Here is a 19,054-nt window from a genome sequence, read left to right as displayed (position 1 = left end):
ACAGCTTTGGTTTTATACAGATGGTTTATATCAATGCACATATACGTATAAGCAGTTGAAGAAATTTTGGAAGGTTAAGAATCATCTTGAATCAGAGAATATCAAATCATTCCATAGTTTTTCCTTCAGCATTTATGCTATGCTTTAAAGAAATTGTATATTTTGAAAGAAAAAAAAAATATATATATATATATATATAATTGTCCAAAATAATTCTGTGGAGTAGAAAATTATTTTACAATCGTATCAAGTTTTTATTCTTTGTATAACAGTCACTTTAAACATTACACACATTAATTGCATTTATTTCCAATGGGAATTTTTATATGGAAAAGCAATATTTGAGGTTTTGACGTGATAGTTTAAACCATCAAAAACTGTCATGCCAACACTGCCACCAATACGTGGAAACTTTATCAATGTTGCAGAGGCATGATATTGATGTACACAGTAACACAACAACAAAGAAACACAAATGTATTTTTCATTTATCGCCATCTGACTTCGCTTATGTTACGTTACTTCGTTTTTCATTGCTCATATGATTGTTGAACAGTAGTCAGCCATCATCGCGGTTGGATATTTTCTCCGGTAGTGTTGTTCTATGGTACTTGCCACTTTTTTACCATACGATAACGCCTGTATATAAAGTACATTTTATTATTTACTTTTACAGTAATGTTGGCCAAGGCCTATATTTTTAACAGTTAATAAGATAGTATCTTGAAAACAAGAGCCAATAAATCTTTTTAATGGTGATATTAGTGTTCAGCAGGTCAAAAACATTCAGAATTGTTCATTTTCATTTTGGATGCAATTTTATGTTGTCCAGTGATAGCACTTGTAAAGCGCCTGTTTAATTATTAACACAGTGGAATCTTAAAAACCAGTCAATAAAACTTCTTCATGGTGATTTTTGTGCTCAGTAAGTCAGCAACAAAATTACTGGCAAATTATAAATTACTACAACAACAAATTACAGTCAGAAACCTGTGGAATTATATATTTTTATTTCTGATGCAATTTTATTGTTGTTCAACATAATTGGGGCACCATACAAACTTTACTAATTGGAAAAAATTTTATTGCATCATAAAAGCTTGCCAAGTGTTCAAAAATGTGTTTGTTCCCTTCACAGCAAATGAATTGTAGACAAGTAGCCTCTGACTGCTTCCAATAGGGTAGCAGAAGCAACACTTTTCACACCCTTAGGATTTCGAACCTATCTATTCATGTCTTATGTCATTCAAATACACTGGCAGAAAAGAAAATCCCAACACCAAGAAAGAGTTATGCTAGATAAACGAAATTTGGAAGGAGTGTTTGCACATCTGAAAGATGACGTTTATTCAAATTTTGCACTAGACGAATAAGAGTAGTGCAATATGATCATGCAACTCACATATGCTTTAAATACGGGATGTAAACAGAGTGTCGGCATGTTGCGTTGCTCTGCGAGATCACCAGATCTTTCTCCCATCGAGCATGTATGGTACATTATTGGAAGACAAATTCAGCGTCATCCACAACCAGCATTAACCATTGCTGATTTGACTGACAACAGGCATGAAACTCCATCCTATAAAATGACATACGGCACCTGTATGACACAATGCATGCACAATCGTGGCAACTACAGTGGTTATTAATATACCATTTCACATTTAAAATGCATTTTCTCATACTTACTTTAACCTGTGACCTTGAAACTTTAATCAAATGTGTTACCTAGACAATTGCTTTGCGTAAATTCCATTCCTCTAAACTAATTTCTTCTTGGTGTTGAGATTTTATTTTCCACCAGTGTATTTGCTTGAGACATAAATGCATGCAAACTTTTGCTGCAAAACGAAAACTTCTTTTAGCACAGTAATTTTTTTTTACAATGATTATATGTGCAAGATTGTGTGTTTATTGCAAAAAAACTAATTTATGCATCTGTATTTATTAGATAGCAATTATTTTTCACACTTATAACATTTATTTTTTACTTTGTAGCACTGATATTAGCTTCCGGCAACATCAATGTTGCAATCGACCTTTTATTGCAAACAGATGCTGAATGATTAAAGATAAGAGGCAGACGAAAAAAAATTATATTTTTTAAGAAAGCATTATCCATTGACATTCTTGTAAAGTAAAATGTTATGAGCATCTTAAGCTAGAATGTCATTCGTGTTATCATAGCAAATAAAAATGATATGATCTTGCATTAGTTGTTTCTTTTATGAACAGAACTATATGCCTACACTGTGATCAGAAATGGTGTTAATAAAAGTTCTTGGTCAGATCCCTTTTGCCAGCAAAATGTTCCAAATATAGGTCTTTATCATAAATGAGGTTTCTTCAAAAAGTATCTGACCGTGATTTTTCATACGTGAACCAATGAAGCCAGGGAGACTAGGACTGCCTACATACGTGCACCAAACCTTGTGTGCATGCTTGTGCTTGAATTTTTTCCTGCCTGCCGAATCTGCCAGTCACTGGCAAACCATAGGTGAGTGAGAAAGTACAAGCCCATTACATTTTGGTTTTTGAAAAACTTGAACAATACTACTGCATTAATTATGATGGAGCTGTCAATTGCAACACAAAGCCTCTTGGCAGTATTCCTGTGTAATGGCTGTATTGTGCGTACTCATGATGAATCGTGCCACTGGAGTCAAAGAGGATGGTCAGCATGACTTTGAAATTACATCTTCTGAAGATCAAATGGTCTGTCAAAATGGAATGAATGGGTCCAATGCTAATGCTCTGCAGGTTCTCTGATAGTAATTTGATTATCTTACATCTCCAGAGTCTTCACTTAGTCAATAACTATCTTATTTCTGGACGTTGAGGGCCTGCCAGAACATGCTTCATTCTTCATCAATGTATGAGCATCTGCTGCGTCAAAGTACTCCTTTGTACGGTCCACCTCCAAAGGTTCATTGGATGTTACAGATTGTTTGCACTTGCAAATTGCCAATCACGACACAAAATGTAATGTAATGGTGTTCAAGTTTTTCCTGGCTTATTTTTTTTTTCAAAAATGAAAATGTGAGGGCACTTGCACACTGTCACACATTGGGGGTCTGCTGGTGATTGACAGCTTTTGCAAGTGGGCAAAAATTTAAGCATGCTCATTTGAATAGCCTACCAGAATAATAGCCTATATAATAATTTGAATAGCCTATATCTCCCTAGCTTCACTGGTCATGCACGAGAAATTATGATCAGATATTTTTTGAACAAACCTTGTATATGCATATGAAGGTTTGAAGAGGCTTAGAGCTGTTGAGGACTTAAAATAGAGATGTCTAAATGTTTAATTTTGCAAATTTAATTGATTTTTTTTTTTTGCAGTTTCTGTTTTGTGTGTTAGAAAATGTTTGTTTTGTTGGTTTGGTCTGTGCTATGTATATTTTTGTGTATTAACTGCCACATTTGTGCAATAACTTGTTTCTCGTTTCTTTTCAGCTCTTATTTCTTCATTTGGTGACATAAATGCAGCAGTAGAAAGGTTATTGCAATCACAGCAGTTCAACCCAGCGTAAAAAAAAAATCTGCTAGCTAACACCCCCTTCCCAAAGCATCCAACAAAGTACATTATATATATTCACACAGAATTATATATATATACTGGACCAATTTCCAAATATTATGTGGTAATTACAATATCTTTTAAAAAAAATGCAGTTGCGATACTGGAAAAGATAAAAAATAACTTTTACATACATCATCTTAAAATGCCATTGGTCGAGATGTGGCACACGCTTGTTTCTCCTGTGTATTCCATGAGTCCATTTGCCGTAAAATATTTTACCTCTTTCGGATTTATCACAGTTTTTTCGAACCGTGCAATAAATAAAGAATTGAACAGAAAGAAGAAAAATTCTGCGTTTTGACTTTTTCCTCTCGATTCTTTCCTATGTCCCGTTATTTGACAGTTTTTCTTCGGCTGAATGTGAATGTTGCATATTAGCAAAAAAGATTGTAAAGAGTAGTTGTTTCTAGTGGGAAAAAAATGTGTCTGATTCCGTGAAATGGCTGATTGTATGTCCTTCACACTTCCAAGAAAAAAAATTAAAATTTTTGAATGTGCGCTAAATTTAATTTAGCCCCTCCCCCTCTTTCTCGCTATTTGTAGCTGCTTTTTGGAGAAACAAAAAAAAGGTTATGTGAGATGAGAAAAAGTTTAAATTTTTAAAAAAATTTACAATTTCTTTATGCTACATATCTCTCTGTGCTTATCTCACGAAGTAGCCTTGGGAAAAAAAAAGGTTTGGTGTATGATGTGGATGTGTTGCTGTATATTCGTCCTGGTATGTTAAAATTTCTTTTTTGGAATTACATTGGTACCTCCATCTTAATTCATTCTGTGAAATCACTTGTATCATGATAATCTCGTATTTCAGACGGATATATTGCATGTAATCAATGCTGGAGATTCCGTCAATTCTTCCCACACCCTGCCCCCCCCCCCCACTCCTAAATCATTGGCGCCATCACGAAAGAGAATTAGTATGATGCAAAATAGCTCATTCTTTGCAGAGTGTAAAAAAGTAGTTTGTACAGTATACTGCATTCATCTTGTGAGCAATCTAGCAAAGCTTTCAACTCCGACTCGCTCGAAGTGCCAGATCTTTCGTAAGGTTTTTCTCGCTGAGACACTTTCAGATTGAGGTACCACTGTATTTTCCATTTTCTATTACGTATATTTGGTTTTGAATATTATCACTATTATTAATGACTGTTATATCTTAATTGTTACTTTTTTTTTTAATACTCTCCTTGGAATCTGTGTCATGATGATTTAGAAAAAAATTGCTTCAAGTTGTTCGGTTTGGAAAATCGAGTTTTGATTTCTCCAAGAAAATTTCACAAATTTATTTAAAAGTTAATGGAAACAATAGCATGCCTGTGTAAGTGTGAAATAAACGGTTTAATGGAGAATGTATAGATTTGCATATTAAAATTATTATAGTATTTTGGTCTTTATTTTTTTTGCTCAGGTTACTACAAATTTGATTTTTTGTTTTCATTTTGTGTATAAAAGATTTTATGTGTGTTAGTTCTTTTGTTAGATAAATGGCAAAATTCTGACTTCCATCATATTGATTGTGCTTTCAAAAGGACTTGGAAAAACATCCCTCTGAAACATTTTACATGACCCGATGACTTTTTTAGTAGCTATACTGAATATTGAAAGACAATGGGAAAAAATCTGAGCCTGCAGAACTTTGTAGTGAGCTATACCATACTTTAGAACTACAATGTTTTCCTGATTCACCTGCAACACCATTTGAGATACAGTAAAACCTCTATTTTATGAACACCAGTGGGACAAAAAAAAATTCTTAAAAGAGGAGTGACTGTTAAGCAGGGGTTTGAAAAGCGTACTTTTGTTATGCACATGTAATTGTTTTGTTAATTGTCATCATGTGATCTGTTGTGGCATGACGCCTGAATTTTTCTTAGCACCACAACCATTTGTTTAGTCTACTCGGAAACTTGGCGGGATACATTTTCCAATTATGACCCACCTAATCTGACTCAGTGGTAGAAAATTCGCATGACCACCTAAGAAACAGGCATCTTCACCGCAAGGTTAGCTTGACCTCGTCATCTTGTATAACCTCAGTTTATAAAAAAAAAACGAATGGAAGTCAGTTTTGAATGTTTACATTATTACATGACCACAAGGACTGATTGACACTGCCCACGTGACGACCCGGTGATTGAAATCGACGACCGAACATCCGGTACGAGAGGGCACACTGCTATCTTCTATATCATTCAGAAGACAATGTTAACTGGAAAGAATGACAAACGACGGAAATGAAAACTACCAGGACTCTAGGGAAAACACATTCATAATTTCATATCGGGGGAGGTTACGTAACAGGCATTTTGCCCCCGACTCTCGCAAGCGTGACTTTGCGTTGCTCCTACCGGCGACTTAAAACGGATCAGAAACACTGTTAACGCTTCAAAGGACGAGAGAACCGCTGCCAAAAATGGGCTCCTGACGTAATATAATAACCATAATTTTGTGGAACAGGGCCCATAGGCTGTTGGATCTTTGGCAGGTTCCAAGCCCCATCCCCACAGGGATGGGCGCCTCTAGTGAATTTATAGCAGGAAAAAATGATAGTGATTGTCCCGGGCTCTCAGCTCAATTAGCCCCATCCTCGTGGGGGCCATGTGAAGGCACCAATCCCCACGGGTAAGGAAGTTTTTTATTTATTTTTTTTTTTTTTATTGTGTCGATCTTAACCGAACGACGAAATCGTACAGTAGTACGCGTGTCAGAACGAGAGAGTTCAAGTGAAGACAAACGTTGGACTCATTCGCCATTATTTGTGTGCCGATGCACCATTTAGGCCGAATTTAAAGGAATACCAGTATTTCTAAAACTGCACCGCGGTGAGCTGGAAATATATTGATTAGTGCACCTATTTATGCTTTGAAGTGGTTCTTTTATATGGCAAAATGTCCGCCTAACTTTTTTAAGGGATGCCAATGGACCATGAATTACGCTAGGGAGGCATGTGACAAGCTTGCGATCTAGACCGACACCAAAGCATGACGATGGAGCAAATAAGCGTCTAACATGGGAATAGAAAAAGAAATTTGTGAAAAATATCCGTCCTTCGAAAGGGCCCTTGGTTGGTCTAGTGCGGCCCAAACCGGGTAGTTTATTGTTTCATTTTTACCCATTGATCGTGTGTATGGCCGGGCCTTCCAATCAAGAAAAGAAATCGATCTTATCGCGAGATTCCGAATGTTTAGAACCACTGGTCTAGTGGGCCTGCAGTAGAGCCCCCTAAGCTGAGGTCTTCGGCGGGTTCCTGTATAGTGAATTTACAGTGTGGAAAAAAAAAAAAGATTATCTCGGGTCTACAGCCCCCTGCGCGGGTGAACGGGGCATTGACTGTCACAATTAAAAAATCGGCCGGACTGTTTGTACCCCTTACACAATGCTTTCGGGGCTCGTATATATGAGAGACGCTGCTTCTAATTTTTATTTTACCTGTGCCAATATGCTTTGTCTGTGTGCTGTAATGCAATCAGTAGAAAAAGTGGGCTCATTTGTGCACATCCCTGACTGGCGATACGCGTCGATTCCGACGGTAAACTGCCGATTTTGGCAGTCGGCGTCGATCATTGAGCCGATGGAACAAACTGCTTGATCACTTACACCTCGCTCCGTTCAACGTTGTTCGCTCTTTTGCTCTGTTTTGAGCCCACTAGTTGTATGCTTCGCGGCTGTTGTGCACACGGCCTAATATCGATCGATTGTGTGTTTAATAGTTTTGTATTCGCAGAACGCGTTTTTAGCGGGCGCGCCCGTAGAGCTTGTTTTGGAAAGTTTCATTTCAGGTGCCGAAAGAACTTCGATATGGCTAAAACATTTATTTTGGAGGGGGTCTAGGATTTCCAGACGTCCGTATATATATACGACCTGCAAGGATGAATTGCATTGAATATTCATGATCTACTAAGGGCTCAGGCGACTTCACAAAGTTAATTGAATTCATGGTGGGGGGATGATAGGGACGATCGTTATTTCAGGGTATATGTGGACCATTTGGTTGATAAATTTTTCATTTGCTTAGTTTGAGGGTTCAACAAGTATAGTAGTCATTAAAAACTTCTGTCTGGATGGAAAAAATAATTTTGTATTTATTACTTCATGGTCTTGGACAGTAACATTCATCATTCAAAATTATGGTGCAAATAGGTGAAACAACAATTTGCATTTCAAAGCAGTTGGATACATAGGCCTATTCTAGGTTTGGGAATTCTGATGCTACCCAATAGCATTCAGTTGTCTTCTGTATTTTTAAGGAGGCATGAATGGGCATAAACAATATTTACAATGCTCAGCAAAGAGCTAGAAATGGAAGTGCTTCATTTATCAAAAATGATTACGCTGGCATTGAACAGTAAAATGTGAACAAATCCATTTAAAAAATGATGGACAACGCAGTAAAACTATCTGGTTTACCTTGACTTATTTATCACATCGGATCTTGTAATCTACACATTTTGCACTGTGCTTTTGAAAGTGGTCTCGAAAGAGCATCATTCTTAAAAAACGTACGTCTTCAAAATTTGCTGTGCATTGTCGAAGAGAGTTGACAAACTCTGCAATTTGAAAGACCAAAAAAAGAATGTAATATATATGAGGAGAGACAGAGAAAATAATTATTTGTGGTTGTGCTAGTACCTAGCACTAACTCCCCCTATGTAAATACGCCTCTACTCTAATGAATTAATTTCTTTATTGTTTGTTATAGATTTGTTGTTCTCGTTCTTGTGTAGTGTTATTTTCTTTCGAGTATTTAATGTTATTCAAACAGAAATATCTGTCATTTGCGATGGAGGAGTTGAAGCTTAAAACATCCTTTTGGATGTATAGTGTCTGGACCGACTTCTTCGGGGAAGACCCGTTCTGTTTTTCGAGGCTCATAACCGAAAAAATGATCCATTTCCTACGGAAATTGTTTGGTTCTATGGTATTTATCAATCGTTCTATGAACAGATTTCAGGTGTCAAATTCGTAGAAGATTTACCTACAGATTACGATTGCAGGGTAGCGAAGCATATATACTTTGCACAAGCCATCGAGGAAGAAGTTTAAGAGAAATCGAGTGATAGTGGGAAGTATAAACGAACAATTTCAAGCCGATTTGGTAAACACGCAGGCTCTGAAGAAGGAAAACAAAGGCATCAAGTATCTACTTACTAGTATAGTTTTATCAAAGTTCGCCTGGCCAAACCCTTAAAAGATAAAACTGGAGAAGAAGTTACCGGAGTGTTCAGAAAAATTTTCAAGGATCGCGTATGCAAGTATTTGCAGACTGATAAAGGTATAGAGTTCAAAAATAAAACTCTGCAAGTTTATCTAAAATCTATGGATGTCATACATTTTTCAATAGAGAGCGAGAAAAAAGCCTCTGTCGTCGAGAGATTTAACAGAACTCTAAAACAGAAAATGTTTAAATATTTCACACATATCAATACGCACAAATACATAGACGTATCAAGCGATCTATTACATAGTTACAACAATACGTGGCACCGCAGTATAGAGACTAAGCCCGTTCTTGTTACTGCAGAGAATCAATTGGCCGTTTGGAATGAACTGTATAAGGATATCTTGAAACCCGTGAAGACAAAGTTCAAGTTTGACATCGGAGATACGGTCCGCATAAGTCGCGTCCAAATGGTTTTCGAGAAAGGATATGAACATAATTGGACTCGTGAGATTTTCACTATTAAAGAGAGACTCGAGCGCTTGCCTCCAGTGTACAGGATAACCGACCCTGACGGCGAGATTTTCCAGGGCACTTTTTACGAATCTGAATTGCAGAAAGTGAAGCCGAGCGAATATTATCAAGTAGAAAAAAATTCAAGACGCAAATTGAGAGGTAGGATGGAGTATTACGTAAAATTTAAAGGCTATGACAGCAAGTTGAACGCATGGGTGAGTCATCTCAAGCGTATATAAGTGATAGTGTTTGCGCATTTATCAGTCATTCAACAAGATGTCGTTTTATGTAACACTTCCCAGCGACAGTTCAGGGTCATACTATCCCGAAAACACTATATAGCATTTTATCACAAGATTGTCATTTCCAATAAATTTGACTTGTAAATGGGAGTGCGATTTCAGAGATTGTTTATTCTTACACGTGGTACAACATAACCCAGGAAAATAACCTGTTCGAATTCGGTCTGGGTGATGGCAAACTACATCGGTTATTGTGATCATAGCATCATCCACAGATAATCAGTCCGTAATCATAACACTGTCCTTATGTAGATAATCCAAGAATAATCTTGTTAATAATCGGTTATCAAACTACAAACGGTTATTATGAGACAGTTCCTGATCTCTTGAACGGTATGAAGATACCGGCTTTAAGAAACAAAATAGTGTTTAATTACAATGAAAACACCAGGAAAGTGAAAATAACTTTAAAAGATTGAGCAAAACTTCTGTTAAAAACTGGCATTGCGGAGCTACTGGGATTTGAACCATTGCTGATCGAAGAAACTACCGAAAGTTATTATGTTGCTGACGCAAACGTGTTTTTTCCAGTTTTATATGCTTATTCAGATATGCAGCCTCAGGTTGTGGGTGATGTGCAAGCTCCACTACTGAGGGTCGTTCGCGTGAAAGGAAAGGATAACGAAGTTATTAGCTCACACATTATGATAGACATACTTTATCTCTCTATAGCTAGAAGAGAATTCCAGACAGTAGAGATAGAAATATGAGACAGTTCGGGAAATCACGTACCTTTCAGTAGAGGAATTCTGATTCTTCACGACTCTCATAAAACCACTGGTCTTATCGATCTATTGTCATTTACGAACTACGTAGATACGAAAGATGAAGGTTCCATACCATTGTTGCACTAAACAGTTTGAAGACTATTATGTACAACAAGGGCGCGGTAGTCCGGTCGATAAGATGCTAGCCTAAAGTACCAAAGGATGTTTAGAGGTATCGCGAGTTCGATACCCGGTTCGTCCTTGTCAGAAAACTTTCCTGACACAGGGGTACAACAAAAAACGGCGACTTGACCGCAGCAAAAAATTGCTACCGCAGGGAGTCCCCCATCGAGGGGTTAGCGCACCAACCTCTCGATGAGTATAAAAAACAAGCCTGCCGTTCGGAATCGGCAATAAATTGTAGGTCGCGGTCTAATTAGCCCTCGTGTGCAGAAAAATGACCGTGGTGCGACAAAAAAGATCAAATGTACAACAAGCCGGCCAAGGGCTGCCGTATTGTCGCCCCTGTGAACTAATTCTTGCAATCCATGTTTTCCCAAGTTGATGTTTCCGTGAATGACCGTCTGATTTCATCTTCGAGTAACACGTACACCCTATCGTGCTATGATAGAAAAACTCCTGAATCACAGAAACGAAAGCGAAACCAGCCAACTGACTACAGAATTCTTTTATAAAGACACTGTAGAAAAAATGAGCGATGTGGATCCGACGTCAGCGGATCCCAACGAAGGTCTAATTCAGCGAGCAGCGTTCATCGAAGAAAGTAAGACCGTCGACTTGGTGTGCTCTATTCACGAAGACATATTTTGTCAACAGCTACTCCTAATGAATCTTGTCTCTCTAAGAATAAAAATAATACGTAGCAAGTGTCAAAGCATGTCAAAGTGTCTCCGGGTGTGCTTGTAGGACATGCGAAAGCTCTGAGCCATACTCCAGCCAAGTATCCGATAGACAGAGTAATATGTAAAGTTTTTACTCGCTACATCAGGGTAACATGTCGTGGGTTGAAGACAATGTTGACGTTGGACAATTACCCAAGACAGTGGTAGTCGCTTTAGTAGACAACGATGCTTTTTCAGGATCGTATAGTAAATGGCCGTTCGAGTTTAAAGAGTACCATCTTAACTTCATACCCACGTATACTTGAACTTGAACTACCAGACAGATACCCACGTTAGTATTCCTTGCGGAACCTCTAACGTAAAGGGTATCTGTTGGAAAAGTATCAACACCTTCCCCAGCCAATTAAATCCATCCACCCCACCTGATCAAACATGAAAACACTTTTTCAAAGTAAATGGGGAAAAAAATTAAAATATATAGTAACAGCCGCGTATACTGAAGGACAGCCCTCTTAGAGCCCCAGTATGATCAAGGGCTTATATGCGAGAGTGTATCATTGTTTTTAGGTACTGAAAAAGCAAACAAACATAGTTTGTTTTAGGTACAAGAAAACAGGGGTATAGACATCTCTCGAAGTGAGTTCCCATTGGGGTACGCTGTCTACGACTTTGATCTGAGCGCCGATCTCTGCCAAGGTGATCATTTCAATCTGATCAGACACGGTAACCTACGACTGAAAACAAAGTTTAAAGCTCCGCCTGTCCAACCAGTTTCTGATGTTATAGAGTTATAACATTATTAGAGTTATGAATTATTATAGAGCTTTTGAGTTTTAAATCGATGGGGTTTGGAGAGGGAAGGCAAACCAAGTCTGCCCTCCTGATAAAAGTCACTGTGGGATGAAAAAGCATTGAACGCTAAGAATTCGAGTGTCCAAATGAATAACATCTTTGGCAAGTGCTTGGCGTGCCATTCAGAAACATAGCAATACAATGATCCGAGAACAAAAAAAAAAGTGGCAACAGGGAATACAACAAATTAAAATTTTCAGTGATAAAAAATGACAAAAATATATATTGCTTGAAAATTGCTAAAATATGACAGATCGCCCCAAAAATGCTTAAAATATGACCAATATCTCGAAAATGCCCAAAATATGACGTCACTTAAATCCGAGCCTTAATGATAACAATATAAAGTCATTTTTTCTCTTTCTTTTTTTTTTTTTTGTCATTGAATTCCCAATTAATGCATCATCTCTTCTTTACAAGCTTCATGAGGTAAAAAATGCAATTATTACACGATGTTGAAATTGTTGTTAAAAAATAACAACCCGGCATCATAACAAGATCGCACGATTTTGAGGGTACACTGTTACTTTTATCCACGTATTGAATTGCACAATAATACCTTGTAAGTTGGCTTTTCTATTGATGAACCCCATCGATGTCCTAGTTGTGTCCGATACCTTTCTTCTGGTGGATACAAGGTAAAAAAGGGAATGATTCCTGCTGGGTTTCTATACCCAAATATCGTGTTTGCACAAAATTTACATTCTATAATTAAAAAAAAATGCCATGGACCATCTTCCCAAAATAACATTGTTATAGAGCTTTGACTTTTACATTGATGGGGTTCGGGGGGGGGGGGGGGGGCAAACCAAGTCTGATCCTCCTAACAAAAGTATACATAGTTACTAACTTTGGAGAATGAGAATTAAGGAAAATTTTATCACGCATCCAAATTCTGCTGTGATTTATTTACATGAATCACCATTTTTCGATCACAAATTTTATACTTGTTTACTGGCGATGTGCGTAATGGCACCTGCTCATGTATGTAATATATCTTTCTCAACATCAATAAATGGTTAGGTTTTCCCGGAGGCACCCGAGTCCCCAGAGACAATGTGCTTATATCACTGAGTGTGACAGAGCCTGGGTGTCTCTCGGTTCCTATCACTATCCAAATTCTGCATTAACGTTAACGTTTGGTAGCCCGGGGGCCCACCGTCGTTAGTGATGTGGAACTGCGCCGCGGGTTACTTACGTGATCCTGAAATACCTCATTTTTTTAAAAAAAATCATATTTGAGCTCGAGAGCCACGTCAGATGACTCCGAGAGCCATGAGTTGAACATACACGAAATAGGTCGTCGTCGTCGTCCCCTTGAAAAAAGCCGCGACCACAGCGGGCATACATATCACACAAAGAAATGAAAAACGAGCGTTGAGGTCAGTTGAAGGATGAAGTCACTCATCCAAAGAAATCGGGATCTAAAAATAAGACGGGTGCTGGGAATTCAGAGAATTTCAATGGAAAAAAACACCCCTGATATCCAAAAAAATAAAATAGTTTTATGTACGTATAATTGAAAGGAGAGACGGGGGGAAAAAAGGGAATCAATAATCCTCCAAGTTCTTTTCAACAGGGAGGCGCGAGGCCTTTTCATGAGAACTGAATAGACGTGTGTGCATGAGCACCGAAAATAGCTGGAGCGTTTTCACCACCACCACCACCAGCTTCAGACAGCCGAGTCTCCTTAATACTTAGGGAACGGAATATAAGTATTGACGAAATTGGAGCATAATTCATTGCTCTCGCGGCTGAACTCTCTCTCTCTCTACCCTGTTCATTGCCACCACGCCAGTCATTTGACCAGAGTTTGACGGCTAACGTTAGGGAACAAAAGTTCCTGCATAATATTATTGCTTGACATGAAGCCTCATTTTGAAGGTATTAGTTTGAGAATGGACGAGAGAGAGAGAGAGTCAGTCCATTGTCTGATTCAGTCTTAATCAAGCCCGGGGTATAAATCTCCTCGAGGTAAAATTGAGTGGGTGTCAGCGATTTTCTTGGAAGAGTCGTTGCTCGTTTCTGACTTGGATCTTGATATTATTCTGATTAATTTTTTTTCTTGGTGGATATAATCTCGATTGATTATCTCTTCCAACCAAAATTGTCACTGCGAGTTAATAGAAGGTCAGGGGCCCACACGGGGGGCCTCGTAATACTAAAATTTTTGCTCTCTTTCCAGATTAAATATGCAAATTGGTAGATAGGTGCTTTCAGATTGGGTCCCCCAGAATAAAACTTTACACGGGATTGTTGAGATGGTTGCCACATACCCAGTTTCCGGGGACATGTGGGACAAAACAAAATATTAAACGCTGCCGTTCGGATTCAGCAATCCAGGTAGGATTCAGCAACCCGGTCAGATTAACCCTTGAATGTTCAAAACGACGATATAAAACGCACAATTTTTCATAGCTTGAATTAGAGGAAATATATATGAAATCTCATATTTATTATGTAACATTTGGATAAGATTTACACCCAGACAGATGGTCTAGCAATGGGAAATCCCCTCTCCCCAATTTTGTGTGATATTGTTACGAAAATTATGTAAATAGTCCTCATTTATCATTTATAATGTCATTCTCATCTGTAAATAGCCATTATCTTACGTAAAAATGAAAACCAGGTATTTGTCTGTAAATCTCGCCAAATTAACGACAAACTTGGCAAGTCTGGCGACAGCTCCAATGATTTGGCGATGTCATATCGCCAAGAGAAGTGTAGAGATGGCACGACAATCGTGGAGATTGTTCAGGAAGGTTTATTTTAACAATATAGTTAGAACCACTACGGTGTAGATATGAGTTTGTTGAAATTTCTTGAAGAGACGAGATCTCTCCTGTATGTGAGAGCGAATTCGCTCTCCTCTTAAGCGTTTCGTCAAAATCGCTGCTAGTAAATACTTGTAAATTTCTGTTCTGCGAAATAAATCCGTGCTTTCCTTCGAATTGCTTCGTGCTATGCCATCTAGAGTGCTTGTGACAGACATTATCCGGAAAATTATTTACATGGATAAGTATGAAGATAATTGATTCAACGTCGTGCCCTTTTCATTTTATCAAAGATATGTGGAATGTACTTTTGTGCTTTGGGATAATTCCAAAGATGACTTGAACAGTTGTTGTTCGTTATGAATGATATAGACCCTCACGCTCAGTACACAGCCGAATTTTAAACAACTATGGACGTATTAGTAACTGAACAGGAATTACATTATTTTCCAAACCTCTGTCCATCGCAAGCCTTTCTCGGTCTCACTACCACCTCATTTTAGATCTGGTCATCCCATGCAACAGAAACTCTCAGCGTTTCGTACTTATGTAGCGAGAGCACTTAACATCTGTTCATTAGACAGTGAACTAGAAACCATCAGAGCAATAGCTCTGACAGGGGGTCAATATAGGAATGAATAGAAAATTCGTAAAACACCAGCACACAAGAAACTACTTCAGAAAACAATATAGAGAGGCCACTCAAAGAAAGTGTAGTTGCACCCTCCGATCCAATGGTCTCACGGAAGATCAAGCCAGCTCTCAAAAAGTTTAGCTTAACGAACCATAGAGATTTGCCTGTTAAAAAATTGTAGTTCCAAGCTCCTTGAATATGCTATACCACAAAACAAACAATGGGGCATTTACTGTATTACATTCCATGTGGTGAGTGCCTTCTTGTTTACATAGGACAGACAAACAGGTCCTGAAAAACCAGACACACTCCCACGTTACTATTCCTATAGAGACAAGCAGGGCCGCAACTAGATGCTTGGTCACTAGGGGGCAAACGCAAATTTTGACGCCCCCTTGTAAGGTGGAAGGAGAGGTTTCAGAATGAAATTGGCGCCCCCATGGATCTAGCGTCAGAGGCACGAGATCCGCCTGTTTCCCTCTAGTTGCGGCCCTGCAGACAAGGGACCCACTTAAAAACTAGATTAAATGGCATGCTCGCTGTGTTAAGAATGAGGGGAATGTGAAAAATCGACCATCACCACTGTTGACAAGAGGGCCGTAGATTCAAATTTCAGGAAGCGAGAGAATTTCTCATAAAATAAATTCCACGACGGATTTTTAGACTTCTGCGAAGGCATATATATTCGGGCCTTCAAAAAATATATTAGTAAATGATAATAAATTAACGCCACCGATCGCAACGCCATGGCTTAGGTTCATTACGTGCGGGAATTTCAAGAAAGTTCGAATAGACCAATCGGGTAGCTCCATTTCGCAAGCGGCCAATCAGGGCCGTTGGATTAGTTTTACACACAGGCTCTCGCTCTCAGTTTCATTCTGACTGTGACGTTTGAAGTGAGCGGACGTAGTTTTTTTTCCGCTGAACAACCGAGAGTTTAGATTTGGTAACCAATCCATGTGGGATCCTTGGTCAGTGGGATTAGTGGTTATACATTTTTCCTCTGAAGACGACACCCGTGTGTGTCGAAATGCGTCAGTAGGTTTGTATTTTACTGTGTATTGCCTCCTCTGTGTCTGCGTAATTCGTTGGGGATTCACGAGTAATTAGCCCTCGGCTCGTGTGCAGAAAATGACTGCAGTGCGACAAAAATTTTCAAACTGGATAGAAGCTGGAGGTCATATTAACGTGACTCATAATACAGCTTTGGCCACTGCCGTAAGGGAAGCGTCAGGGTCCTAGAGAGATAGAGGAGGGGAAGAAATTATTCCACCTCAAACCTGAGGCGGTTACCGATAGATGGCACCACCACCAATTCTCGATTTCAGTCGATAAAAAGTTTATCTGAAGTCACAGCGTGAATCACGTGAACGGAAATACACGTGAATGAATAGGGTTGCCCTTTCCCACATTCAAAACGGAAAAAAAAAATTATATCGCAGGAAAAACTTTTTTTCCTTAAAGATTCTCCCCACATGAACTAATGATCCTTAAAACGAACCCTGACATGATATTATTCTTATTTTGCACCATAAGAATCATTGGAGTAAAACTACAATCAATCACGAACCAAAATAATAACAATTCAAAAAGATATAACAGTAAAAATCCTTTTCTCCCTGGGAAGTATTATAGTCAACGGCGAAAGAAGACGCTTCAAGGAAGAAAGAAATAATCCATCACCGCATGTTGAAAGTCATGTCAGTTTGATTTGAATATGATAGAAGAAGCAGGAGATTCTTTTCCTCCTTCTCCCAAAAATACTCAAATTTAATTACAAATTTCTCAGAAGAGTTTACATCGAGATGGTTTTAAACACACGACTGTTCCGTTATATTTTTTTATAGCTTGTAATTTTTTGCGTAACAGGCGCGGATCCAGGACGATGTGACGGGAAGGGCGAAATGCGTAAGTTCGTTTGATTGTCCCGAATTTTACAGGATAGACAAATTTTCCCGTATTGTTCGGCTCTTGGAAGGCGCGGTCGTTCCCATCCCCACGGATCCGTGCCTGAGCAAAAGGCAGACATCTTAGGCTACGAATGAAGTGGAGACAGAGGCATCTTCAGCTGCGAATAAAGCCGAGACAGATATCTTCAGCTGCGAATAAAGCCGAGACAGATATCTTCAGCTGCGAATAAAGCCGAGACAGATATTTTCAGCTGCGAATAAAGCCGAGACAGATATCTTCAGCTGCGAATAAAGCCGAGACAGATATCTTCAGCTGCGAATAAAGCCGAGACAGATATCTTCAGCTGCGAATAAAGCCGAGACAGATATCTTCAGCTGCGAATAAAGCCGAGACAGATATTTTCAGCTGCGAATAAAGCCGAGACAGATATCTTCAGCTGCGAATAAAGCCGAGACAGATATCTTCAGCTGCGAATGGACGGAGGCAGACAGCTTCAGATTGAAATAGAGCAAAGGTAGAAATTTTCAGCTGCGAATGGACGGAGGCAGTGAATGAACGCCAGGACTTTGCCACTGGACTTATCCCGTTGCCGAGATTTCTTCTAGCCCAGCTTCGTAAAATGAATGGACGGAGGCAGACAGCTTCAGATTGAAATGGAGCAAAGGTAGAAATTTTCATCTCCGAATGAGCCGAGGCAAATATATTCAGCTGTGAATGAAGCCGAGATTGACATTTTCAGCTTGGAATGAAGCTGAGGTAGATATCTTCAGCTTCGAACGGAGCAAAGGCAGGCATCTTCTGCTGCGAAGAGAGCGGAAGCAGGTGGACCCAGAGCGATGTGTCGGAGAAGAGGCTTATTATCTTCGTGCAACGGATCATCCCGCATTTTACGGGACAGACAAATTTTCCCCCATATTATTCGGCTCTCGAGAAGTTCGATCGCCACCCCCACACCACACCCTCTGGTTCCGCGCATGTTCCATAGCGTCTTCCGGCATGTTGGCATGTTATCACGTCATGCTGGATAGAAAATGCTTCAGAATACTAAAAAAAAGATCTAAATGGTAGAGATTAATCGTCAAATCTGTGGAACGTATAATTCAAATGACATTTATGATGGCAAAGTTCGTTAATGTGTGATACTGTTAGAGGAAGACCGGGAGGAGGTTCATGATGTATGACGTTCGTTCAGGTCATCTATAATCACAGATGATGATGATGTAGGCATCCTAAATATACAGGACGTCCTGCAAGCTCTAATGCAGCATTTATCTCATCAACCGTTCATCGCAGAGGTATAGTTACAATTTTAAAAATGCTGAAAGTGTTCCGGAATCACTCTGCACCAGTTCCTCTGCATTTCTTTCCAACATGGTTCAAGGTGCTTATTCCAAAAAATGCTCGAAAACGCATGCGCAAGAAGCTTTTGTTGGAAGATAAAGCTCACTGTGGGCATATTTTCAAATGCATTTCTCGTACTTTTATAATCTTACATCAAATTTTATAATTAGCATAAAGTAATAGCTTCATACCATTCTATGTGCTCATAGACCATAATAAATTCCAGGTACTGAATAAATTTAAAATTTTTCTCTTTTTCTGTCCGGGAATTTGAGAAGAAAAATAATTAATACGCTGATGCCAATATGTTCTTGTAAAGATGCATATGTCGAACACAGAAGGAATACATTACGCGTTAATAAAAGGCTGGAGGAGGAGGAGAAGAATCTCGATCCATAAAATATGTG

General features: G+C 38.8%; 1 protein-coding gene across 1 annotated transcript in view; it reads left to right on the top strand.

Moving 5' to 3' along the window:
* Positions 1 to 4,968, top strand: part of LOC149087981 (ubiquilin-1-like) — a 35,091-nt gene extending 30,123 nt beyond the window's left edge. The window contains exon 14 of the mRNA XM_089243344.1: positions 3,460 to 4,968. Within this exon, the coding sequence (XP_089099470.1) occupies positions 3,460 to 3,536 (77 nt within the window). The 3' untranslated portion in view covers positions 3,537 to 4,968. The remainder of the gene's footprint in view (positions 1 to 3,459) is intronic.
* Positions 4,969 to 19,054: the final 14,086 nt, after the last annotated feature.

The sequence above is a fragment of the Pholcus phalangioides genome, unplaced genomic scaffold (assembly GCF_987345545.1).
Source record: "Pholcus phalangioides strain wild (caught in Gottingen) unplaced genomic scaffold, Ppha-v1.0 ptg000003l_1, whole genome shotgun sequence".
Lineage (NCBI taxonomy): Eukaryota > Metazoa > Arthropoda > Arachnida > Araneae > Pholcidae > Pholcus > Pholcus phalangioides.
This window is presented reverse-complemented; position numbering and strand designations above follow the sequence as displayed.